Source organism: Erinaceus europaeus, chromosome 16 (assembly GCF_950295315.1).
Source record: "Erinaceus europaeus chromosome 16, mEriEur2.1, whole genome shotgun sequence".
NCBI classification, from domain to species: Eukaryota; Metazoa; Chordata; class Mammalia; order Eulipotyphla; family Erinaceidae; genus Erinaceus; species Erinaceus europaeus.
This window is the reverse complement of record NC_080177.1, coordinates 44512299-44538676: the sequence shown is the minus strand read 5'-3', so window position 1 is coordinate 44538676 and position 26378 is coordinate 44512299. Positions and strand designations below refer to the sequence as shown.

Below are 26378 nucleotides of genomic sequence, written 5' to 3'. Positions count from 1 at the left end.
ATAATAACATGTGCTGGTGAGAATGAGGAGTACTGCTGTGGAGATGTACTATGACACTACCCTTTGATAGCACTATTTGGTAGAATCTATTATACTTAAAGCTGAGATTATACAAACCTTCTAATTCAGCAATCCCTTGTTGAAGGATACAACTATATTATTGCTCAGCTCTACACTCTAAAGGAAATAAAATGTCTCTAATTGCAAATATATATATATATATATATATATATATTTCAAACTTAGATGGGTTATTATCCAAGTGTCCATTAATGATAGAAGGGATAAAGCCTTGAGAATAGATGATCTTAAATAACATACAACTATATGAATGACTCCAACATATGTAAAGATGACCAAATAAGTTATGGAAAGCATGCCCTCTGCTCACATTCAAACAATGTACTACACAAAATTAATTTACTGTTAGAGGTCAAGACACTGGGTAACCTATGGGAGGTTGGTGGTGGGAGGCAACTGACTGGAAAGAGAGTATGAGGAAAGCTTCCAGAAGCTAACAATATTATTTATTTATTATATTTATTGGATAGAGATAGCTAGAAATTGAGAGGGTGGGGGAGATAAAGAAGGAGAGAAAGAGAAACATTTGCAGAACTGCTTCACCACTCACAGAGATTTCCTCCTGCAGGTGGAGACTGGGGGCTTGAATCAGGATCCTTGCACACCGTAGCATGTGTGCTTAACCAGGTGCACCACCACCTGGCCCCTCAGAAGCTGATATCTATACCTTGATCTAATGCTAATTACAAAGTTGCAGTCAGTTTGTGAAAACGTACTGAGTTGCACACTCATGATTTCTCCATTAAAATTTTCCAAACCATATCCTTTTATCCTGGCAGCTGTAGAATTAAATGACTTCAGAAATTATTTTAGAAAACCTGCAATTTGACATTCCCTCCCATTTGACATGAAGCAGAAAGAACTAACTAGTGTTGGTGTACTGGAGTTGGTTTGACTCTTCCCAGCTTCAAGGTCAGCATCCTGACCTCTGGGTGGCTTAAAGTCAGTCTTACAAATATTGCAAGGCTTTTCATATTTACCATACACTACTGAATCGCAGAAATGGTAACAGGTACCAAACACAAAAGGCAAACATCTGTTTTTCTACATAAATAATATCACTTAAGATTGCAGGAAATTGGCATCTGAAATGAACATGCCTTACTCCCCTTAGAAGTTAAACCGTGAGGAGCTAGTGGTTGCGTAGCCCATAGAGTACACACATCATGATGTTCAACAACTGGGTTCAAGCCCCTGACCTCACCTGCAGATGGGAAGGCTCACAGGTGACAGAGCAGTGTTGCAGGTGTCACTCTTCTCTTCCCTTTCTCTCTGTCTCTCACACTCTCTCAAAACAGAAACTAAAGGGGCCAGGTGGTGGTACACCTGATTAATTGCATATGTTACCATGAACAAAGATTTGGGTTCAAGTTCCTGGTTTCCATCTGTAGGAGGAAAACTTCACAAGTGGTGAAGCACTGCTGAAGGTATCTCTGTCTCTCCTTTATTCTTCTTCCCTCTCAATTTCTCTTGTCTTATCAAATTAAATGAAATTTAAATATCATAAAGAAAAGGATTTAAGTCTCAAAACTGGTTCTTGTCTTGAAATAAGGAACTCAGCCTGGTTCAGTTTTTCAAATCTCCATCTCTATCATGATAGGGAGTGGGCAAACTTATTTATCCATCCCTCCCATCTCCACCCCCACCCACATTTGTTATGACTTCCATTCAAATCCTGCTTCTCATTTTAGAATAGTAAAAAAAAAAAAAAAAAAAAACAGCTTTTAAATTTACTTTTCAAAATTATTTATTTTGATTATCAAAATCAGAACTTCATGCATGTGAGCCTCTAAATAGTTCTTATAGCCCTTCCTTTGTCTTTCTCTGCAAGGAAATGACAATGGATCTCATCTGAAGACAGTAGTCACTGCAGATCTGCCTGTGGGCTGTTCCATCTGAGGAGAACAGAATGCAAATCTGGGTGGCACACCCTCCTCTCCTGCTCCCATTTAGCTTGTCTCTGTCTATTCATATGTGTGCAGTCAGCCTCCCTCTCATACAGCTATGGAGCCACTGTGGCACTTCCAAGGTCAGGATAAAATGAAGGGAACAGAAGATGCCGTGTTTGGTTCATGTTCCTTTAAGCCCCAAATATTGAAACGCCAACTGAGAAATTTGAAACACAGAAAATTAAGATGTCCCTTCACACAGGCACAAACAGAATTTCAGGATCTGAGACAGAAGAAAAATCTATGAGTCTAGATCCCAATAAAATTTGCCACTGACTGGGAACTTAGCTCTCATATATTCCTATCTCCTTGATCTATATATGAGGAGAGTGAGGGCCAGAAGAGTCAAATGGGCTGCTGAAAAGGTAGAAACAAGATCAGAACAGGGATTTCTAAATCTGGGTCTTCTGCTATACTTCTATGATACTCGGTCATCACTATTCTGATTTCCTAGACAGGCTCAAAATTCCTACACCAAGTTAATGTTTCTGAAATTCAGCAATTTTTTTTTGTTTTTCTAAAAAAAATCAAGACTTATTAACAATGGTGCTTACCAAATTTCTTTATACTGGAAATGTCTTTAGTAAATTTAGATAGGATATTTGGTTGTCACAAAGTTTCAGGGAACACATTCCCACTTACCCATATTTCCACAATATGTTTTGGAAGCATCCCTAAGTAATTTGCTGCCTATTTTCTTTTCCCCTTTTGTTGCTCTCCTTGAAGACATGGGCAAAGTTCTCTGCAAACAACCAGATATGAGTGGGAATCAGGTAGCTTTAGACTAGACCTTGAGGAAGAAATATATACTGATAATTGAATTGCTCTAGTTCTCAAGACAGAAGGTGGGGCTGATATATTTTATTACTATTTGTCAACTTGTTTTATTTTATTAGTGATTTAATTATGAATAACAAGATTGTGGGATAAGAGAGGCACAATTCCATACAATTCCCACCACCAGAGTTCTGTATCCCATCCCATTCTTTGGAAGGTTTCCTATTCTTTATCCCTCTGGAAGTATGGACCAAAGATCTTTATGGGTTGCAGAAGGTGAGAAGTCTGGCTTCTGTAATTGCTTCTCTGCTGGACCGGTCACTCCATACCCCCAGCCTGTTTCTGTCTTTCTCTAGTGGGGAAGGGCTATGGGGAGGTGGGGTTCCAGGACACACTGGTGAGGTCATCTGCCCAGGGAAGTCAGGTTGGCATCATGGTAGCATCTGCAACTTGGTGGCTGAAAAACATTATAAAGCAGAAAAAATTGTATAATAACCAGGAGCCTAAAGGTAAGAGGATAGCCGATGAGATTTGGGGTCTTCATGTTGGAAGAAGCTAGGAAATCTATCTTAGATATATTTCGAGGGGCTTGTGACTTTACTAATATTTGCCTAGGCCTGACAGCTAACATGCAAGTAGGCTATAAAAATATTGTCTGGGAACACAGCATCAAGAGTTGGGAATAGAACCAGATAATGGCATAGTAGCTCCCAAATATGGTAAAAGTATATAAATACCATTAACTGTAAACCCCATTGATCTGACCAAGGGCACATGTCTAATCATATTTAGCATAGGAGCCTGTGAAACCTCTGCATCCTTGATGGTCTGACACACTCATATAAAGGCAGTGTGTGTGTGTGTGTGTGTGTGTGTGTGTGTGTGTGTGTGTGTGTGAACTTGATTATCCAGTGCCCAGACAGTTGCCCAAATATTATTCCTGGGTATGTCTGTGATGATGTTTTGGAGTGAGGTTAGCAGGTTAGCACCTGCATGGGTAGCCAGAATAAAGTAGATTATCTTCTCCAATGTGAACACCACTGAAGGCCTGAATAGAACAAACAGGTAAAGGAAGAATTTGCTCTTTATGACAGACTGATGAAGCTGGAACACTGGTCTTCTCTCCATGGACTGGGAATTATTCCACCAGAACCCCTGGTTCTCCAACTGAACTTCATCTCCAAAAACTTGGATCTCTGAGTTGCTTATGGCAGGTTATGGGACTTCCCAATTTCCAACTATGTGAACCATTTTTTAAAAATAATAGACTACCTATCTACTATTTATGTATTTCCTATCAATTCTTTTTTTTTTTGCTTCCAGTATTTGGGGCTTGGTGCCAGCACTATGAATCCACTGCTTCTGATGCCCCCCTTTTTTATTAAATAGGACAGACAGAAATTGAGAGGGGAGGAGGAAATAGAGAGAAGGAGATAAAGACAGACACCTGCAGACCTGCTTCACCATTCATGAAGCTTCCCACTTTCCCTGCAAGTGGGAATGTGGGGCTCTAACCCCAGTCCTTATTAATTTCCTTGCACATAATACTATATGTATTTAACTTGGTGCGCTACCATCTGGCCCTCTTAATTCTATTTATTTAAAGAATCTTGAATGAAACACCCAACATCTACCTTCTTTTGGTGTGAACTGCACTAAAGAAAAAAAAAAAACCTTTGTGGGCTCTCATCAGAGAATATACAACCCAAAAGAGAACTATAGAAAGATGAGCAAATATTTCATTACCAAAGAAAAGGGGGGGGGGGTTTGCCGCCCTCCATTGGAATTAGAAGTAAAACCTGTGGCCAGAGGCCAAAAGAAGTCATCCCCTAAGTTGTAGAGAGTTGGCCTATCTTGCTAGCTAGCATTAAAAGTATCCCTGTCCATATTTCTCCCTCACTGGCTCTTGCCTCTAAAAAAAAAAAAAATACTCCTTTGGGGTTGAGTGGTGATGCACCTAGTTAAATGCACACATTACATTCTGGTCCTGGAACAGGATGGCAGAGGACCTAGTGGGGGTTGTATTGTTATGTGGAAAACTGAGACGTCTTATGCAGGTACAAACTATTGTATTTACTGTTGACTATAAAACATTAATTCCCAATAAAAGGAAAAAAAAGGCACACATAACAGTGTGCAAAGACCTGGGTTCTAGCCCTCCAACCCCACTTGGAGGGGGAAAGCTTCATAAGTGATGAAGCAAGTTTGTACGTGTCACTATCTCTCTCCCTATCTCCCTGTTTGCTTAAAAAATTTCTCTGTCCTTGTTGGGATAGGAATTTAATTAGCATACAGCTGAAGGACTTATGTAAACCAAGTGGTTTAAGTGCCAGCCTATCAGAAGGTCTTTTCCTGCCCACTTTCCTTCACCTAGGACCCCTGCCATGCCACCTCTCCAGGGAAATTGAACACGTGTAGCCAAGCTCTGGTAATTAATGTATGGATTCATGGCCCTGGCCTAGCTATGTCCCAGTACCTATTTTGCTATACCTAAATAATACTTTACTGCTGTACTGTGATGTTATAAATTCCCCTACGCATAAACCCCACCAAACCTGTGCCTGAAGCCTTTTATTTTATTAATTACTATATTTCCTATAATACAAAAAAGTTAAAAAATAAATCATTTTAAAAAACCTCTTTTATTTAGCAAGCTGAGTTTTAAAAATCTGTTTTATTCAAACACATAAAAAATGCTCCAGGTCAATGATTGTCAGAGAAATGCAAATAATGACAACACTGAGATACCACTTCGCCCCTGTAAGAATGGCAGACATCAAAAAGGACAGCAGCAACAAATGCTGGAGAGGCTGTGGGGTCAAAGGAACCCTTCTGTACTGCTGGTGGGAATGTAAATTAGTCCAGCCTATATGGAGAGCAGTCTGGAGAACTCTCACAAGGCTAGACATGGATCTTCCATATGACAAAGTAATTCCACTCCTAAGGATATACCCCAAGGACTCCATAATACCCAACCAAAAAGGGCAGGGAGGGATGGGATGGGACACAGTCTTTTGGTGGTGGGAATGGTGTTTATGTGCACTCCTATAACTTGTAGTCATATAAATCACTATTTAATTAATATGAAAGGGGACAAACTGAATGTCTCAAATTTTTTAATGCACAGACCACAGACAGAGTCTCTGAAATGTTGACTCTCCTAAAAGCTTAGATCAGGGAAAACAGAAGCAACTGGTGGCATTAATCTATAAGACACAGCTATATTCAAATAATGTCAAAGGACATAAATTATGGTGATGTAGTATATTATATAGCAAATCCTAACAAAGGTATTTTCAAAGTTAACCAAATTGACAAATAGTTTGATTACAGCAATAACTATTGCATTCATAAACCCTAAGACAGCAGGAACCTCTCGCTTCCTCTACAGAGCCTATATTTACCCCATTCCTGGAACCTCTAGGGTGGGGCTCACTTTCCTGCATGCCTCTCTCAGTTCATACCAAATGATATTGCATCTGCTGATCCCAGCCTAATCAATGTAATACGTACCACCTCAGCATGCTTCACTTCAGACTGTGTCCAGAGACGTCAGGCGTGGAATGTCAACCCTTCAGCCTCATTACTCAGGTGAGACCTTTCGTTTCACAGAATTCTCTAATTCCATTTCAGGTGGTTCACTTCCTAACAAAGACCCAAAACCTAGATATAGACCAGGTCCCTTAAGATAAGGTATATTTACATATGTATTTATAAATTAGGGCAAAATATGTACCTGAAAGCAAAAGTGCACAATAGTCTGCAGTGAGTCAGTATATGCAGCAAGCAAGTAGAAAGACCTAATGAAATAGTGTCTACTTAGACTTAGATACCCTTCTTACCTACTTTCTACTATACTTCCCTCACTCACTCCAAAGCTAAACTTGTCAAAGTAAGGACTGCAAAAGCTGAATAAGGGCAAGGGACTGGCATACTTTAATGATGACTCTTTAGTCACTATCAGGCCACCCCATCAGCTGGGGCCCTATTCGAGGAGTCCTGAGATTCCCAAACAGACATGATGGGCTTAGACCTAGCATAAATCTCTCTCTCCATTGCTACCAGTCATCTCTATCAGGAACAGCAAAATAGATCCCTCTGTAGGCCCCTATAGGACCTTGCCCTCAACTTGGATCAACAATGGTAGAGAATGTTCCATCCTCCAAAGAGAAAATGGACAACATACTCTATGCTACACCTGAGGAAGATGGGTCCTGAAATTGGGGCAGCTTGGAATGTTCCTAACTCATGACCACAGAATGTGAGCTCATATCTACAGGGATGCAGAGGTCACATAGGCTTCTAAGCTGAATATGGGGCCTAGATCATATCAAATCGATGGCGTTTGCAGTTAACAATATTTATACCCCTTTTGCATAATAGGGAGCTACTCTCTTCCCTGATCCAGCTTTCTGTTCCTTTCTCCAGCCATGACATCATCTCCCCAGACAATAACTTGCATTCACCTGAATATCAGATGCCAGGCTCAGAAAAAAAAACAAAACCTAGTATAGTGATGGACCCTTAGGAATATAACTAAAATAGGACTACTATCTACAAAACAGAGACCCCCAACTCTTCATCTGAACTATTCTAGTCTTTAGGTTCATTATTCTAGTCTTTAGGTTCATTATTAGTCAACAATTTGGTTTTCTAAATATTTTATTGATTTATAATTGGATAGAGACAGCCAGAAATTGATAGAAGAGATAGAGAGGGACAGAGACAGAGAGACACCTGCAGCCTTGCTTCACCACTGGTGAAACCTCCCCACTGCAGGTAGGGACCAGGGGCTTGAACCTGGGTCCTAGCACACTGTTATGTGTGCACTTAAACAGGTGTACCACCGCCTGGCCCCTAGTCAACAATTTGTTTGGCTTTATATATTAACTATTTTTTTCAGCCACCAGGTTCCAGATGCTAACATGATGCCAACCAGACTTCCCTGGGCTTAAGACCCCACCAATGTGTCCTGGAGCCCTGCTTCCTTAGAGCCCCATCCCACTAGGGAAAGAGTGAGACAGGCTGGGATTGGATCGACCTGGCAATGCCCATGTTCAGCACGGAAGCAATTACAGAAGAAGCCAGATCTTCCATCTTCTGTACCCAATAATGACCCTGGGTTCATACTCTCAGAGGGATAAAGAATAGGAAAGCTATTAAGGGAGGGGACTGGGTTATGGCGTTTTTGGTGGTGGGAACTATGTGGAGTTGTACCCCTCTTATCCTATGTTTTTTGTCAGTGTTGCCTTTTTATAAATACATTTTTTAAAAAATCTGTTTTATTTTTCTTCTTGCTATATTCCCAGCACCTGCAAAAGTACTGGAGCACCAATATGTATTTGAAAAATAAAAACTATGAATTATTTAAGACCTACCTATGATAAGCAGTTTTTAAAGATAATCTTAGAGAGTTTGCTCAAGAACTCTTCAAGGTGGGTGGTGGTGAGATGCCTATTTCACAGATGAGGAGACTGAATCATACACAAGGTAAGTAACTTACTAGAAAGAAACAAAACTTTTCTGGATTTAAACCTTGAGCTCCTTGTAATACACTGGTCCTCTTTTCTTAAGAAATGATATTTTCCCAAGTTCAAGAGTGACTCTGCTAGAATTTTGTTTCTTTAGTCTTCCATGGGCCAATATGTGAAGAGAAACAAATGCAAGACTTCAGTAATTATGAAAAACTTGGAGTGCAAAACCTTTTCTCATGTACTCTTATTTTATTCTAATACAATCCTTAATTTAAGCTTATACCTATGTATAAGCTTAAATTACCTTTAAATTACCAGTCCCTTTTAATAGGTAACACCAGCTCACAGGAATTATCCACTTATCCTGGCCAGGCTCTGTGCCAAGAGCTTTGTTTACTATCTGTTCATCCTCACAATAAATCTTATTGGTAGTCTGAATATCATCATCATTTTACAGATGAGAAGACGGATGTGCATAGAATCAAATAACTTGTCAAAGTTTATACACTTAACAGGTATTAAACCCAGGCATTAAACCTGGGTATCTTGCTTCAAGACAAAAAAAAAATTAATGAAAAAAATTTTATCAGATTTTTGCAATAATTCATATAATGGATACTCTTCCCTATTACTTTTAAATAATGATAATACAATGTTTCATGCCAGTTATATGTTATATTATATTAACATTAAAGATTCTTCAAGGCTTTTTATACAAACATTTGCCTCTGTTTATATATAAGCAGTAAAATTTTGTCTGGCAGTAGTCACTTGGTTTTCCCTTATCGACTTGCCCCCTTTCTGCATCACTTTTGGTAGCTGGCTCTTTGAGGGGGGATAACACCCCTATTGAGCTGAATGAGAGAAGATGCAGGAAGAGAATTATTTTTCTGATCCCATTCATGTAAGTTATGAAAACAGCCCTCACCATAGCTTGATTATGAAAAAACCTCTTCTATCAGTTCTAGTCCTTTGGCCTCATCTGTCATCTTAGTACTTGCTATGAAAGGACTTTACCAGAAATAAGTTACTCATTCCCTCCATTCTCATTCTATTTCTTTTTTTCCTGACTATTTTATGTTCTGTTATCCTGAGTCCTACCAATTGAGGTTCTCTTAGCTTATACACAGTATAAAAATGCTAGTCAACAGAAGCTGACTAAGAAGATCTGAAAGGGAAACTAAAAGCAGGACCTGATCAAATTGTAAGTAGGGCACCAAAGTAAAAACCCAGTGGTGAGGGGTAGACATGTAGCTTCCTGGGCCAGTGGGGGGTGGGAGTGGGCAGGAGGGATGGGTCACAGTCCTTTGGTGGTGGGAATGGTGTTTATGTACACTTCTAGCAAAATGTAGACATATAAATCAGTAGTTAATTAATATGAGAGGGGGAAATCAATTGTATGTCTCAAAGTTTCTCAAAAGACAAACTGAATCTTTTTAATATATACGCTATGTATTTGATATGCGGACTCTCTCAAAAGCCTAGACCAAGTAGATTAGAAGCATCCAATAGCACAGCTATATACAAGATACTGGATACTATACAGCAAACCATAACAAAGGGACTTTTCAAAGTTAACCCAATTGACAAATAATGTGATGATAATATTAACTATCAATTGTCTTTTTGAACCCTAAGACAGCAGGAACCTCACATCTTCACTATAGAGCCCCTACTTCCCCCAGTCCTGGAACCCTTGGATAGGGCCCACTTTCCCGTATGCATCTCCCAATCCAAACCAAATAATATTGCATCCGCCGATCACAACCTAACCAAAGCAACGATTGCCACCTCAACATGCTTCACCTCAGGCTGTATCCAGAGACTTCACGTGTGGAATGACAACCCTTCAACTTCATTACTCGGGTGAGACCTTTCCTTTTATAGTACACTCTAATTTCATCTCAGGTAGTTCACTTTCTAACAAAGTCCCATAACCTAGATATACACCAGTTTCTGTGAGAGAGAGCTTATGTGCACACGTATCCATAAACTACTGCAAAATATATACCTGAAAGCAGAAGTACACTAGAGTTTGCAGTGAGTACCTCCCTAACACTTCCTCTCCACTATTCCAAGCTTGGGATCCATGATTGCTCAACAAATTGTTTGGCTTCATATGTTAACTCTCTTTTCAATCACCAGGTTCCAGATGCCACCAGGATGCTGGCTAGGCTTCCCTGGATTGAAGACCCCACCAATGTGTCCTGGAGCTCAGCTTCCCCAGAAACACACCTTACTAGGGAAAGAGAGAGGCAGACTGGGAGTATGGACCGACCAGTCAACGCCCATGTTCAGCGGGGACGCAATTACAGAAGCCAGACCTTCTACCTTTTGCAACCCTCAACGACCCTGGGTCCATGCTCCCAGAGGGATAGAGAATGGGAAAGCTATCATGGGAGGGGGTGGGTTATGAGGATTGGGTGGTGGAAATTGTGTGGAGTTGTACCCCTCCTACCTTATGTTTTTGTTCATTAATCCTTTCTTAAATAAAAAATTTTAAAAAAAATGCTAGTCATTGTTTGCTCTTAGCCAACAAGACACTGATGTGGAAATATAAGCATATATAAGCAACTATGCTTAGGAACAGGGAGTAAGGAATCTCATATTTTCTAGGGGTGATATTGTGGACTTGATAGAATATTTTATGGCATGAAGTAAGAAGAGTAAGAACTGTCAGACTTAAGTCCTGTCCATCAGTCTCAATGGAGATATGCACAAAGCCCTCCTATCTCATGTCTTATCATCCTTACTGTTAAAGACATACTCCATGGTAGAAGATACTGATAGAAAATCACATCTTGTAGCACAGCTAACATTGCAAATCCTGTTCCTGAAACAGTGGTTCCATAAGCTTGGCTTTTAATACCCTCGAAGAATCAATTCTTCTCAGAGGCACTTGGAAATTCAAATGGTCAGAAACCATTATCTGTGTAGCCATTATACAATCTTCTTTCTCGCCTTATGAAAATGCATTGTTTATGTGATCAAACCGGAAATCTCTCTCATTGTTTGAACTTCCTCATCTAAGCAAATAAATAAATCCAAAGCTTAGTGCCATTAAACAATCAGTGATCTCATGCTATACTAACCAGTATCAGGAATCTGATCAACCACAGTGAGAGCCTCATTCAAACAATCTGGAGCCTTGAGATACATACAGTGAAGATGAAGCTCTGAATATATAGCTTTAAGATGTGTGGGAGTAGACAGTATAAAGGTTATACAAAGAGATTCTTCATGCCTGCTGCTCTAAAGTCTCAGGTTCAATCCCCTACACTAATCAGAAGTTTAGAGCTGAGCTGTGGTCTAGTAAAATTAAATTAAATTAAAAAGTAGGGAAAATTAAAAAGCAGAAAGTGGATTTAGTATATGACTCAATTCCATATATATATATATATATATATATATATATGAACAATTGCTAAATGAAAGCAATTTTTAATCTAAAATTTATGCAAATAATATATTTTTCTTTATTAGGGGATTAATTTTTTACAGTCAACAGTAAATACAATAGTTTGTACATGCGTAACATTTCTCATTTTTCCACGCAACAATACAACCCCCACTAGGTCCTCTGCCATCATGTTCCAAGACCTGAAGCCTCCTCCCTATCTACCCCATAGTCTTACTTTAGTGCAATACACCAACTCCAGTCCAAGTTCTGCTTAGTGTTTTCTATTCTGATCTTGTTTTTCAACTTCACCCGTGAGATCATACCATATTTATCCTCTTTCTGATTTATTTCACTTAACATGACTTCTTCAAGCTCCATCCAAGATGGACTGAAAATGGTAAAATCACCATTTTTAATAGCTGAGTAGTATTCTATTGTGTGTGTGTATATATATATATATATATATATATATATATATATATACAATACTTAGCCATTCATCTGTTGTTGGACACCTGGGTTACTTCCAGGTTTTGGCTATTACAAATTGTGCTGCTATGAATATAGGTATACACAAATCTTTCTGGATGGGTGTGTTTTGGTTCCTTAGGATATATCCCCAGGAGAGGAATTGCAGGGTCAGAGGGTAGGTCTATTTCTAGCCTTCTGAGAGTTCTCCAGACTGCTTTCCACAGGGGTTGGACCAATTGACATTCACACCAGGAGTGCAGGAGGGTTCCTTTGTCCCCACAACCTCTCCAGCATCTGTTGCTGCTACTTTTTCTGATGTATGACATTCTCACAGGAGTGAAGTGATATCTCATTGTTGTCTTTATTTGCATTTCTCTGACAATCAATGACGTGGAGCATTTTTTCATATGTTAGTTGGCCTTTCAGATCTCTTTTATAGAGAATATTCTGTCCATGTCCTCCCCCCATTTTTGGATAGGGTTATTTGTTTTCTTGTTGTTGAGTTTGGCAAGCTCTTTATATATTTTTGTTATTAGCCTCTTGTTTGATGTATGCATGTAAAGATCTTCTCCCATTTTGTGAGGGGTCTCTTTGTTTGGGTATTGGTTTCTTTTGCTGTGCAAACACTTTTTAATTTGATGTAGTCCTTTTGGTTTATTCTTGCCTTAGTCTTCTTTGTAATTGGATTAGTTTTATTGAGATGTCTTTAAAATTTATGCGGAAAAGAGTCCTGCCAATATTTTCCTGTAAGTATTTTAGTTTCTGGTGTAACACCCAAGTCCTTGATCCACTTGGAATTTTCTTTTGTGTTTAGTGAAATATAGTGGTTCAGTTTCATTCTTTTGCACAATTCAACCCATTTTTTCCAACACCATTTGATGAAGAGACTCTTCTTTCCCCATTTAATAGCCTGGGTACCTTTGTCAAAGAGCAAACATATATTATTCTCTTTAGTTATGCAAATTAAGGAATTTGTCTTAAAAAGACTAATTATATGATCTGGGGCCCATATTCACCTTAGAAGCCTATATGACTTCTGCATCCCTATAGATCTGAGCTCACATTCTGTGGTCATGAGTTAGGAACGTTCCAAGCTGCCCCAATTTCAGGACTCATTTTCCTCAGGTGTAGCATAGAGTATGTTGTCCATTCTCCCTTCGGAGGATGGAACATCCTCTACTGTTGTTGAACCAAGCTGAGGGCAAGGTCCTATGGGGGCCCACAGAGGGGTCTGTTCTGTTGTTCCTGATAGAGATGACCGGTAACAATGGAAAGAGGGATTTATTCAAGGTCTAGGCCCATCAAGTCTGGGAATCTCAGGACTCCCAAATAGGGCCCCAAGCATGCTACTTCTTTTTTTTTTTCTTTGCCTCCAGGTTTATTGCTGGGGCTCGGTGCCTGCACCACGAATCCACTGATCCTGGAGGCCATTTTTTTCCATTTTGTTGTCCTTGTTGTTTTATCATTGTTGTGGTTACTATTATTGTTGCTGTCATTGTTGTTGGATAGGACAGAAAGAAATCGAGAGAGGAGGGGAGACAGAGAAGGGGAGAGAAAGACAGACACCTGCAGACCTGCTTCAACACTTGTGAAGCGACTCCCCTACAGGTGGGGAGCCGGGGGCTCGAACTGGGATCCTTACGCCGGTCCTTGCACTTTGTGCTATGTGCACTTAACCCACTGCACTACCACCAGACTCCCAGCATGCTAGTTCTAAACCTACTTCTTTGATCAGATAAAATGTGCAGTTTGGGTGCTATGCAAGGTTTATGAAAACAAAATTTATTTGGCAAAGCTTTAATCAATCCATAAACAATAGGCTTTTCCAGTGTACATGTTCCATGTTATATGTGTGGTAAGTTGGTGGTCAGGTATACATTCCTGAATGGGAATATCTGTACCTTTTTTTCCAGACTACTTTGACAAAAGTTACAAGAAGAAACTGAAAGCAAGCATAGAGCTTACTTGTGAGTTTAAATATATTTTTGTTCTCAAAGACAGACTATTATTATCATTGCTTTATTGCCACCAGAGTTATTGATGACAATTACACAAGTCCACCACTCTGGCAGAAGCCTGCAGGACTGTTTCATTATTTGTGAAACTTCTCCCCTGCAGGTGAGTCCTTCTGCACGGTACCAAGTATGTCTTAGCTGGTGCACTGGCCCCTAAATATTTGTAATCCGCAGAAATAAAGATACCTTGAATGGCAAGTAAGTCTACTTAATACTTTCATGAATTTCTATCTATAAATGCTAAGGTAATACATTGTTAGAAAAGGGACAAACAGACAGAAGTAACTTACCTGGTAGAGCTCGTATGCCCTAGGTGCAAGCCTCTAGTCACCACCATTCTATGTGTGTAATTGGCTATATTGTCTAGATTTAGGTAATAACACTCTGTGACATTCACAAAATGACAAAAATCACTTAACAGTGCATTTACCAGAACCTATTCTGAATGTTAAGTGACCATACATATAGTAAACTATTTTCTAGCCATAAAAAAATAGGGAAATTCTGCAACAAGATCAGATCTTGAAGGCAAAATGAAATAACTTAAAAGAAAGACAAATCCCTAATCTCACTTGTACGGTTGTGGACACTTAAGTAGCTGCACTTTCAGAATCAAGGAGTAGAAGAGTAAATGCTGGGGGCTGTGGGGTGGAGTGGGTGGGAAGAATGGGGAGGTATTGGTCAAAGTGTACAGACTTCCAACTCTAAGATAAGTAAGTTTTAGGGATCTATCATATAATTTTGTGCCATAATTATGCTATCATATCTTATAATTCAAAGCTGTTAAGCTAATAGATCTTAAAAGTTAACACACACACACAGAGGTAATTATGTGAGAGGAAGGACTAAATGAACCTCAGTATGGTAATCATTCAAAGATATATCTATACTGAATCATCATGCCACAAATATTTTTAAAATTTATTTAATTTGATAGGACAGACAGAAATTGAGAGGGAAGGGGGATAGAGAAGGAGATAGAGAGGTAGCTGCAGCACTGCTTCACTATTTGTGAAGCTTTCCACTGCAGGGGGGAAATGGGAGACTGAATCTGAGTCCTTGTGCATGGTAACATGTGCACTTAACCAGGTGTGCCACAGCCCAGCCCTTCATGTCATAAATCTTAAACTTACATGTGTTATGTATAAATCATATAGCAACAAATATGAAAAGAATAAATTATTTTCCAAAGTTTAATACATTTGGAAAATGCTAGGTTAAATCTATCAAGAGTCTTCACTGCTAATGGAAAACTTGTGGGGAGTAGTTAGCGAAATTCTGCTTATGACAGAGCATTCTCTCCATTTAGTTGATACACCTTAAAAATGGAGGCAGTTCCAGATTTGATCCCCAGGATTATATATGACAGATATGAGTGGTACTCTGGTCTGTAATAAAAATGAAAAGATCCAGCTTTCTGGTCCTTCTTGCAGCCACGACATCATCTCCCCAGACAGTAACTTGGATCCACTGGCATATCAGATGTCAGGCTCAGAAAAAAAAACAAAAACCAAAAAACCACGAGTATAGTCATGGGCCCTTTGGAATATAACTAAAATAGGCCTATTAAAACAGAGACCCTCAAATTTTCATCTGTACTATTCCAGCCTTTAGGTTCATGATTAGTCAACAATTTTTTGGCTTTATATGTTAACTCTTTTTTCAGCCACCAGGTTCCAGATGCTACCGTGATGCCAATCGGACTTCCCTGGGCAGACGACCCCACCATGTGTCCTGGAGCCCTGCTTCCCCAGAACCCTGCCTCACTAGGGAAAGAAAGAGATAGGCTGGGAGTATGGACTGACTTGTGACTTGTGACTTGTGACCTGTCAATGCTCATGTTAGTGGGGAAGCAATTACAGAAGCCAGATCTTCTGCCTTCCGCACCCCATAATGTCCCTTAGTCCATACTTCCAGAGGGATAAAGAATAGGAAAGCTATCAGGGGAAGGGATGGGGTAGGGAGTTCTGGTGGTGGGAATTGTGTGGAGTTACACCCCTCTTATCCTATTTCTGTCAGTGTTTCCTTTTTATTAATAAAAAATAAATAAATAAATAAAATTTAAGACCTTCATTGCCTCCAAATATTTAAAGAAAGGAGAGTAGTAACATGGCTGCAGGTGGAACAAAAGGGCTGTCTTTTGCATGCAGAAAGGCATCCTTTATAAAAGTGTACTGGTTAGTACCTCCCCAGCCCTACTGATCTCAAAGGCATTTGACCCTGGGCTTTCTTCCTGAACTAGAAGCCAGGTCTGTATCAAGTGAATCTTGTCCATCAAAGACTAGAATAAAGTCAGTAAGGTACTCTCCAGAGGTGCAGAATTTGAGGGGATGTTAAAAACCCTTGTAATTAACATAATATTTTAACTCAATGTATTTACAGTAAAAATCAGTGCAAAACCCACAGTGAACAAAAAGTCACAATCTTAAACAAAGATAAGCTCAAAACTACTGTTTTTCTTTTGATTCAGACTAATATGACTTTGATTTAAAATGCTGATATTCTTTTAACCCAGAAATTTTACATTTATTATATTATTTTCTTTCTCTTAGCAGAGTACAGCTTGGCTCTGGCTTATGGTAGTGTCAGGAATTGAACCTGGGAACTCGGTCTCAGGCATGAAAGTCATTATGCTGCCTTCACAGCCTTATTATTATTATTTAAGGTAGTGAATGAAAATGAGTTTAATCTTGATTAATAAATGTCCTGTGCCCTCCTGAGTTCTGCACTTGAAGTGAGTACCTCACTTGTCTGGCCCTAGACTTCTCCATATACCTAATCAAAGAGGTGATAGTCAATAGGCTGCCTCACATGGAACCAATCAGATCATTTATATAAATTAAAAATCTGACCAGAGGCATAATGACACTAGTTCAATGACAGTGATGATTTAAGCTGTAATGCCAAGTTGAGCCAGGGTTGGAAGAGTCATGATAAATTTTGTGCAGACCAAGGAGGTCTATCTTGAGAGAAAGAAACAGAGGTGAGAGCTAAACATGTGGTAGACTGTGTTCTTTGTTCCAAGTATTCTCTGTCCTTCTCTTCAGAGGGTGCATCTCTCTGTTTGAACAGTGCATTTCTTACAGCATAGATACCAGGCTAGGTCACATACAAATTATTTTAGCCAATGGAACATAAGCAGAATGGCCATACTATGTACGTCAGAATAGAACTTTTCTGTGTCACTGAATGCTCTGCCTTCCTTCCTTCCTTCTGGCAAAAAAGTTGGTATGTTCCAAGTAGGCTCTTCTAGTCTAACTTTAAGAATAGAGAGGACAGGGCGAAGGGACAGGCGGTAGTGCAGCGGGTTAAGTGCACATGGCACAAAGCGCAAGGAAGGGAGGAAGGATCCCAGTTCGAGCCCCTGCTCCCCACCTGCAGGGGTGTTGCTTCACAAGTGGTGAAGCAGATCTACAGACCTCTCTGTCTTCTCCTCTCTCCATTTCTCTCTGTCTTGTCCAACAACAACAAGAGCTATAGCAACAATGACAATAACAACCACAACCAGGGCAACAAAATGGGGAAAATAGCCTCGAGGAGCAGTGGATTCCTAGTGCTGGCACCAAGCCCCAGTGGTAACCCTGGAACCAAAATAAAGAGAAGATATGGAAGAGGTTCCATAGCTGACTCTCCATGGGAATTCATGTGAGAGATTGTATGGGGATCAGAGAGATAGTTCACTTAATAGGAAGCATGCCATGCCATGTGCAGGGCCCAAGTTTGAACCTCACTACCACAGGGGAGTGTCATGGTCCTGGAGCTATGATGTCTTTCCCTCTTTCTCAGCCTCTTCCTACCTCTCTATCTGAATGAAAAAACAATGAATGAAAAGTGGTAAAACTATATATGCATGAGGCTCCATTGCCACATACATAGAAAGACAGAAGAAAGGGAGAGAAGGGAAAAATAAAATAAATAGTTTATTGTTGTATACTGACATTTGGAGTATGTTTGTTATTGTGCCATAGCCTACTCCAATCTGACTGATGCATAGGGTGAACATAAGCTTCTAGTTTTCCAGTTTTATTGCCTTGATTTTGTTTCAGTTCCTAAAAAAATCTTCTGATAGGTGGGTTTCTATTCCTTAAAATTAAGTCCTTAATAAAACTGGTAGAAGTATTATTAAGAACAATTTGTATTTAAACACTGATCATGTAATAAGATATTTCCTCCTCATGACAAAGTTATATATATATATGCAAACTTTGAGAGTATTTAGGTAAAAGAAAGAAATGCAATTTATAATACTGATGGCAAAGATAACTTTTACCTGTGCATTATTTGTTACTCAATAATAGATGGCTATGGTGATTTTTCTCCTATTTTACACAAACTTATTTGACCTGAAATTCTAATGAATGGCATATTTTCATAGCATATCACGGATGAACAATTTTCCTATGTAAAAGTAATAATATCTTCACTGGAGAAACCTCTCATTAAGTAATATCAATTATCACCTTAGTTTTGTTATTGAAAATCAAAATATCTTTGTACAATAGGGAAATAAGACATAATATAGCACTCTTGTCCCTTCAACTTAATTCAACTGAGCTCATATTTTTAAGTATTCTATTTAATTCTGTAGACAGAGAGATTGAGAGAGAAGAAGGAGATAGATAGGGAGAGACAGAGAGACATATGCAGCCCTGCTTCACTGCTTATGAAGCTTCCTCTCTGCAAATGGGGGTAAGGGCCTTGAACCCAGAGCTTTCACACTATAACATGCTCATTCTCCTAGCTGCACTGCTGCCTGGCCCCAAGCCATAGCTCACTCTTTAAGGCCACCTTTCAACTTCCAGAGTGGTATTTCTTTTTTCTTTTCATGTATTTATAAAAAAGGAAACACTGACAAAACCAGAGGATAAGAAGGGTACAACTCCACACAATTCCCACCACCAGAACTCCCTATCCCCATCCCCTCCCCTGATAGCTTTCCTATTCTTTATCCCTCTGGGAGTATGGACCTAAGGTCATTGTGGAATGCAGAAGATGGAAGGTCTGGATTCTGTAATTGCTTCTATGCTGAACATGGGCATTAACAGGTCAATCCATACTACTAGCCTGGCTCTCTTTTTCCCTAGTGGGGTGGGGTTCTGGGGAATCAGAGCTTCAGGACACATAGGTGGGGTTGTCTTTCCAGTGGTATTTCTATAGCAGTCTACTCTGAAAAGCACCACAAATTGGAGGATGAGATATTTGTATATTCATTGTTGATTAGTAAGAAAAAAATTCTATTCTATCTAAATATTTACTCTGTGCAAGTTTCAGATGGGTGATAAAACATAAACATTATTATTATTTTTTTTTAAATATATCCACTAGTACAGTTTGAGCTCCATTACATCTTGTGAATATGAAGTACAGAGAGGCTAGTAGACTTGCTTGGCATTAATGACTAGTAAGTAAGTAGAAGCATCAGGAACCTAGATCTCCTGTCATCTAGCTTTTTCTTCATTGTGTATCAGTGCAAAGAGAAAATTTCACTTTTCAGTAAAATTTCTTTCACATCTGGAAGAATATTCACACTGAACACAAAATAGTTTGGCTGAACCAGAAGTAAATTAATATAAAATAATAAAAAGATGAATATATGTTGTTATATTTATTGCAGGACTATCTAAGTTAGATTTGTGTGTACTGCTAATATATAGTTAGCTGAATATCATTTAAGTTACATTAAATAATACAATTTTTCTATGCAAGTACTTGATAAGATGCCATCATTAACAAAGCAGATATCTATTTCACAATACTTTGGAAATGAAAGCATATAACTGATTGTGTAAAAATGTTTAAATTGCAAATTTTCATTAAAAGTGAATAAGAGAAATAAAAATTCAAGACAAGATTGAAATTGCCTGGTGTTTATGGTAGAAAGGAAAAAGAAAGCCTTGCTACAGCAAGAAGAATGAGCCAACACAAAAGAATGGTTATAAATGTATTACTAATTCAGTGGTTGAGCATAAAATACTAGAAATTTGAAAGTAATGTTAGATATATGAACTGTCAAAATTATAAGGTAATAGTAATGGTTCCAATTACCTATTTGAAACTGTATACAATATAAATTTTTGGTGTAGCAATTCTTCTAGGCCAATATAAGTTGGATAATAGAATATAGCAAGTGCTAACACCAAATAAAAAATGAACTCTGATATTTATCTTATAATGCTACTTCATGTTATTTTTCATGGATTTTGGAGGTCATATATATCTGAAAAATATTTTACTTTGGCTAACTGACAACTAGTGAATACTAGTCAGCTGTTTCTAAAACCTATTACACATCAGCTTCAGCCATTTTGTCTTGAATGTTTAAGATGATAAGTTGATGTTCAAGAGAAATACTTATTCACAGGATTTTCTCTATTACTTATAATGATTAATTTGGTAAGAATACTGATGAACAAAGTTAAGGCTGAGAAATAATCTGTATTGGTAACTACCTGCCCAACTTTGGAAGAACTACTTAGTGAAACTCCTTATTCTTTCATGTTTTCATGGGCAGAGAAATTCTGGCTAATGCATAGAGCACAGAAAGACACTACGAAAAAACTGAGTTTTAATATATTACCTACCTAAGGAGAAAAAGTGGGGGAGTGATGTTTGATGTTCATGTAATAGATAATAAATGAATGTTAAATATATGGCCCTTCTGCCTTATTGTTATTATTCTGGCAGCTTAATAATGCCAACATTGACTGAAAAAAAGATTCATATCCACTTGCTATTTGGGAGAAAAATCCTATAAAATAACAGAGTCTTTTTAACAAAATGAATCAACATTGCTTTCCTGACTATGTTATCTTTTAAGGGCTTTCACATTATTCTTTTCAGCAGAGATCAAATTTCAACCCAGCCAGTACTATGATATCCACTGGAAATTTCTACTACTGAAAAAATAAATGGTTTAATATTTCAAATTTTCATGAAGCTTGCCAGAGAGTTAAAGGCTTCATTTAGTTTTCAATGGGTCTTCTTCATAAAAAAAAAAAAAAATGATAGCTTAGTCATTCTAATTAGCAGGTTACAATTTTTTCATTGGGATGGCTAATTTTTTTTATGTCCAAGGGTAGTTTAATAGGGCAATTCAACATAGGCTGCAGTTTAAAAGCCAAATCATGACATGAAGGAAAAAAAATTGGTTGTGCACAAAATTTGGAAGTTTTGTAAACTTTAAAAATTAAATGTCATCAAAAATTTTAAATAAAAATGTTTGAAAAGTAATTTGTGTTTAAAGTAAACATGTATTTAGTAAGCCTCAAACTTGTGCTGAATTTACCTGCATCTGGACCAATATAATTTAAGAGATTATATGTGAAAACACTGTAACAAAAGGACTGTAAACAAAGTGACTGTAACACAAGTGATATTCAATTAATAGAAAGTTGAGAAAAGATGCTTTATTTTTCTTGTTGTAAATAAAATACCAATGGCCTCTCTCCAAAGGTAGTCCTTCTAGTCTCCATAGAATGCTGAGATGCCCCTGACTCAGGATGTACCTGAGGCTTTAACAACATCTTCACTGCCCTGCTTAATCTTTTGGCTTGCAACTCAATGATGCAAAGAAAACTTCCCTACAACATTCCTCAACCTCTGCCCTATCCTTTACATAGTCAATGAAGTACATTATTTAAAAATAGAAATCAAGGCTTGGGGACACAGCATAAGGTTATACAGAAGATCTTTGTGGTGGTCCAGAAGTTGGCACAGTGGTAAAGCTTTGGACTCTCAAGCATGATGGTCGCGAGTTCTATCCCCGGCAGCACATGTGCCAGAGTGATGTCTAGTTCTCTCTCCTCCTATCTTTCTCATAAATAAATAAAATCTTTAAAAAAAAAAAAGAAGAAGAAGACCTTTGTGCCTGAGGTTCTGCAGTTCCAGGCACAACTTCCTGCCCCACCACAAGGCAAAGTTGAACAGTGCTTTGGGTAAAAATAAATAAATGTTGAATTCACGCACATATATAAAAAAGTCTCCTTTCTAAGCAATGTGGATATAACATTATGAACACTCCGCACGAAACCAATTTTCATGAGCTTGGTAAGCTCTGTGTCTGTCTCTGTGTGTAAAGCAATAGATAAACATACAAGTAACATGATAACTAAGCCATTTATCATGCCAAATAGTGATAAGTACTACTGAGAAAAACAACTCAGGGAGGAAATTAAGGAATTTGAGATGGATGGCAGCAATTGTGGTCAGTAAGGATTCATTGTAAAGGTGATGTCTGAGTAGAAAAATCTGAAAAAGAAATGAGTCGATGAAGCCAAAGGGGAACAGTCATGTAGTTCCTGGTGGACCTTTCAAAGCCCCATCTGAGAAACATGAAAGACAATTGGAGGATTTGAGCAGAAGTATGGCAGGACCCAGAGCATTAAAAGCACTCTTCTCTTCTTAAAGTTAGGTTTGGTGGGAGCATCATCAAAGGAGATCGAAAACATAAATCCGGTAACAGGTGTCTCTAAGTTTATACATACTGAAAGGGGGAAGGTGTTGAGTCTTACAGAAATAGGGATGCAGAGGTGGGTGGAAAGAGATTATCTGGAAAAAAGGCCCCGCCCAGTTCTCAGAGCCTTTCAGGAGGAGACTAAGAGGATTGATTCTAGGGTTCTGTTACTCTAAGTCCAGTTGCTTCCCTAGGAGGGTCAGAACAGTAGCCTGAAAATTGTGTTGCCATAGCGACCATAGGATTTCTTTCTTTTTTCCTTTCTTTCTCTTCTTTTTTTTTTTTTTAAATTTTCCCCACAGCACTTCTCACCAGCATGTGGTGCTCAATGAGGCACCAGGACTAGCATCCTCTTCAGGCTGGGTGAGGGACCTGGGCCAACTCAGACTTATTAGTATTCTACCGGCATTGTCTCTCCTGCCCGAACTGAGATCCACAATGCCTGGTAATCAGGCAGCTTCAGTTTCCGGCAATCCAAACCACCCAAAGTACCCCCACCTCTTCCCAGGTGACAGCACCAGGAGCCTTGCCACGGACTCTACCCTGGAGGAAGCCAAGGGGCCTAATCACCCGCTCTGTGCAGTTACGCAATGCTTCTATTACATGTTAGCTGTGGTTGCAGCTACAGGCTGCACACCCCCATCAGAAAGTGGGTGCCCTGTGGCTGGCTAGTAGGCAGCATGCCCTGGAAGGCATTCCCCCCAACTCTCTGGAGGCATTCCACTCCCCAATGCGCCGCCTGAACTCCCCCTGCTCTTTCTGCAATGCACCAGAGGGGGAAGCAGATACAGGAGGCACCTGCATTGCGCCCCCAGTGAGAGAGACTGATTGCTGTAAAATCAGAGGATGGGAGGCGTGGGGGAGTTGGAGATGGGTTTTCTTGGGACTTACCTTGTGCAGTTTCCACATGGCCCCGAGAGCCTTGACTTCATGGCTGGAGTGCTTGCCCTCCTCTAAGCACTGGTAGCACACAGGCATCTTGCACTGCACGCAGTACATGCTGTGGTTCTCCAGCTCGTGGTCTGTGCAGGTGGAGACCTTACGGGGACTCAGCCTTCGACTCACGCGGCCCTGGGCTGGAGGCACCAGGCGGTGCTTGGCCAGGGGTCCCCGGGGCGGGTGGCAGCGCAGGCGGCAGGGGTCGCAGTAGAAGACGTCGCACTGTTCGCACATGACCGTGGCCTCCTTGGGCGCTTTCTCGCAGAGCTGGCACTTGAGGGCCGCTGCTTTGCTCTGCTGGTAACGGTCAATGACTCCTTCCAGAACGCGGTTCTTGGGGAAGCCGCGGAGGCCCCGGTCATCCAAAATGAGGCTGCGGTGACACTGGGGGCAGGTGATACAGGAGTTGCGAGGCACCGGGGCCAAGGCCGGTGACAGGTGGGTGGCCGGAGGAGGCATAGCCGGCGGGAACACACGGACGCCGTTGGGAGATTTCTGGCACGGGGTAGTGGGGGCGCTGGCAAACCCCCCGTAGGAGCCATAGCCGCTGTCCGCCTCGCTGTACAGGCTCATCTTGTCCAGGTCCAGATAATCATAGTCAGAGACCCCAGAGCCCGAGGCCCGTCGGCTCTGAGGGGACTCAGACTCCGGCGTTTGCACCAGGATGTTGCGGGCGCACGCCTGACATAAATTGTGAGAGCAGGGCAGGATGATGGGCTCCCGATAGAAGGAGCCGCACACCGGGCATTTTAACTCTTCTTCCATCTCTTCCATGAGGACCGCGTGGGGAGAGGCAGCGGTGGCTGCAGCGGGCGCCTTAGCGGGTGAAGAGGCCGACCAGCCTTTCGTGTCCAGCACCTTGACCAGCTGAGGCAACAGCGGTGCTGGCGGCGGCGGTGGCGCCTTCCGGCGTCGCCAGCCCAAGCACTGAGTCCCTCCGAGGTGCTCTTGCCTGGAGCTCCTAAACCACAGCGCAGCGCGCCAGCCCGAATCCGCCCCCTCCTGCCCGCCTAGTCCCGCCCCCGTATGTAAACAGTAGTTTATTGGACGTCCGGCGCGAGAGGAAGGCTCTCATTGGCCACACCTCCCGTCCTTCTCTTCTCCAGAGGCCGCAGGGGCTTCGGAGCTGCTCTGAAGCTGGGGGAAGTCTTGGCTCTCTCGACAGCTTCCTTTCGGGAGGGGGCCTGGAATGCGGAGGTGAATGGGACTGGGGAAATTAGGCGGGATGACTCATCCCTTGCCATGCATTTTTCCGACCTCCGGTGCAGTCACCCAAGAGTAGGGGGCGTGAGAAAGCCCTCCGCGAAGCGAGGGGGCTGACATTATTCGACTACAGTCTGCACTTGGCTTCCAGCTAGTCTCCCCTCCCGCGTGAGAGCTGCGCGCAGCGGCACAGCCCCCTCCCCTACCGCCTCAGGCCTAGATTTCTGTGTTGGACACTTGGGCTCTCGCCTCCAATGGCAGAAGCCAGTCACTGGGCCTCCGGCATCCCCCCGGGAGTGGGCCCCTTAAAGAACCTCATTTCTCTCAGCCCCACCCCCGCACCCCGTTACCAAATGGGCTGAGATTTAACTAGCTGCCTGATATAAAAGCTCCATTTATTACTTGAAATGCATGCCCTGTTTATTTTATGCTTCAAATTCAGGGCCTACGCTACGGTGTGAACCTGTCTCTGCGTCCTGGTTCTCCCTGCCTTTCCAACCTGCTGTCAGCCAGCTCTCCGCCTTCAAGAGACAAGCAGGACCCTTGGTTCAGTTGAGGCAGGAATGGGTTGCCTAATTCTAAGCGCCCACGTTTTAGTGACTCGCTCTGTGGATGAATCACTGTGTCACTGCTGAGTCTGTGTTTGGCTCCAAACAGCATCATTCAGTGACACGTGGCCTGACCATCTACCACAGCTTTCAAAATGTAGGGTTCTTTCTGTTTCTTCCGGTGAGATGTGTGGGGATGGGTGACAATGAAAGTAGTTGGTGGAGTGGGGTGTGTATGGGGTGTGGCTCTAGTATTAGTTCTTGTATATTAAGAGCCTTCTCTCCCTCCCTCCCTCCCTCTCTCTCTCTCTCTCTCTCCACAAACATAGCGGAGGCTAACTAGTCCAGCCCCTTACCTGCAGAAATGTTGATTTGATGGTGGATCGTCACAAAAGAAAAACATGTTTTAAGTCTAGTGATATTGAGACCAGTAATATGTGAGTTAGTTCTTTGGCTTTTTTTTTTCCCTGAGTAGTAAATGGCAAAATTCTTTCCAAATCCTCTTTCCAATTTTCTACCTCCCCCCCCCAAAAAAAAGATGATAGTTTGATTATATACAACTACATTCACTTATTTCATTTTTTATTTGTGATTCATAGTGGGATATGAGATTGTAAAGTTACACACCACCAAAGTTCTGTGTTCCCACCTATCAAATGTGATAGATGGTTAGGTCTTCTCTTCAAAAGAACATGAATAGAATAACTGTTTAGTACAAAAATTCTTTTTAGAAATTGTTATCTATGACCACCTGTGGCCAGTATTTTTGTGTTCTTTAGGTCAGATCATGTTTCCTTGTAGTGCTTGCTAATCCTCCAGCAGAGACCCTCAAACTCTCTTCCTCCTTTCCTTATTTAGGCAACTAGGGAGATTGTGAGCTCTGAAGCCCAGCCCCCTCAGTGGAGGTGAGACAGTTCTGCATCAGGTATAAAAGATGGGAAAAGACTGAAGCCACTGTTGGCAGCACACCCTTTTGCCTTGTTTCAACTTCTTATTTTTTGCCTTGATAAGTGATTTTAATTGGATGTCATTTACAACAAAGATAACCAACACAGTTATCACTAAGTCT

The 26378-nt window shown here is 40.6% G+C and overlaps 1 protein-coding gene across 5 annotated transcripts in view; it reads right to left on the bottom strand.

The window, feature by feature from the left end:
• Positions 1 to 24549, bottom strand: part of TRIM9 (tripartite motif containing 9) — a 144687-nt gene extending 120138 nt beyond the window's left edge. For 4 of the 5 annotated variants that reach the window (XM_016193852.2, XM_060174977.1, XM_060174978.1 and 1 more), the window contains exon 1: positions 23511 to 24491. In XM_016193852.2, the coding sequence (XP_016049338.1) occupies positions 23511 to 24332 (822 nt within the window). In that variant the 5' untranslated portion in view covers positions 24333 to 24491. Of the gene's footprint in view, positions 1 to 23510 lie in introns of all 5 variants that reach the window. The other variant, XM_007536040.3, reaches the window with a different exon arrangement.
• Positions 24550 to 26378: the final 1829 nt, after the last annotated feature.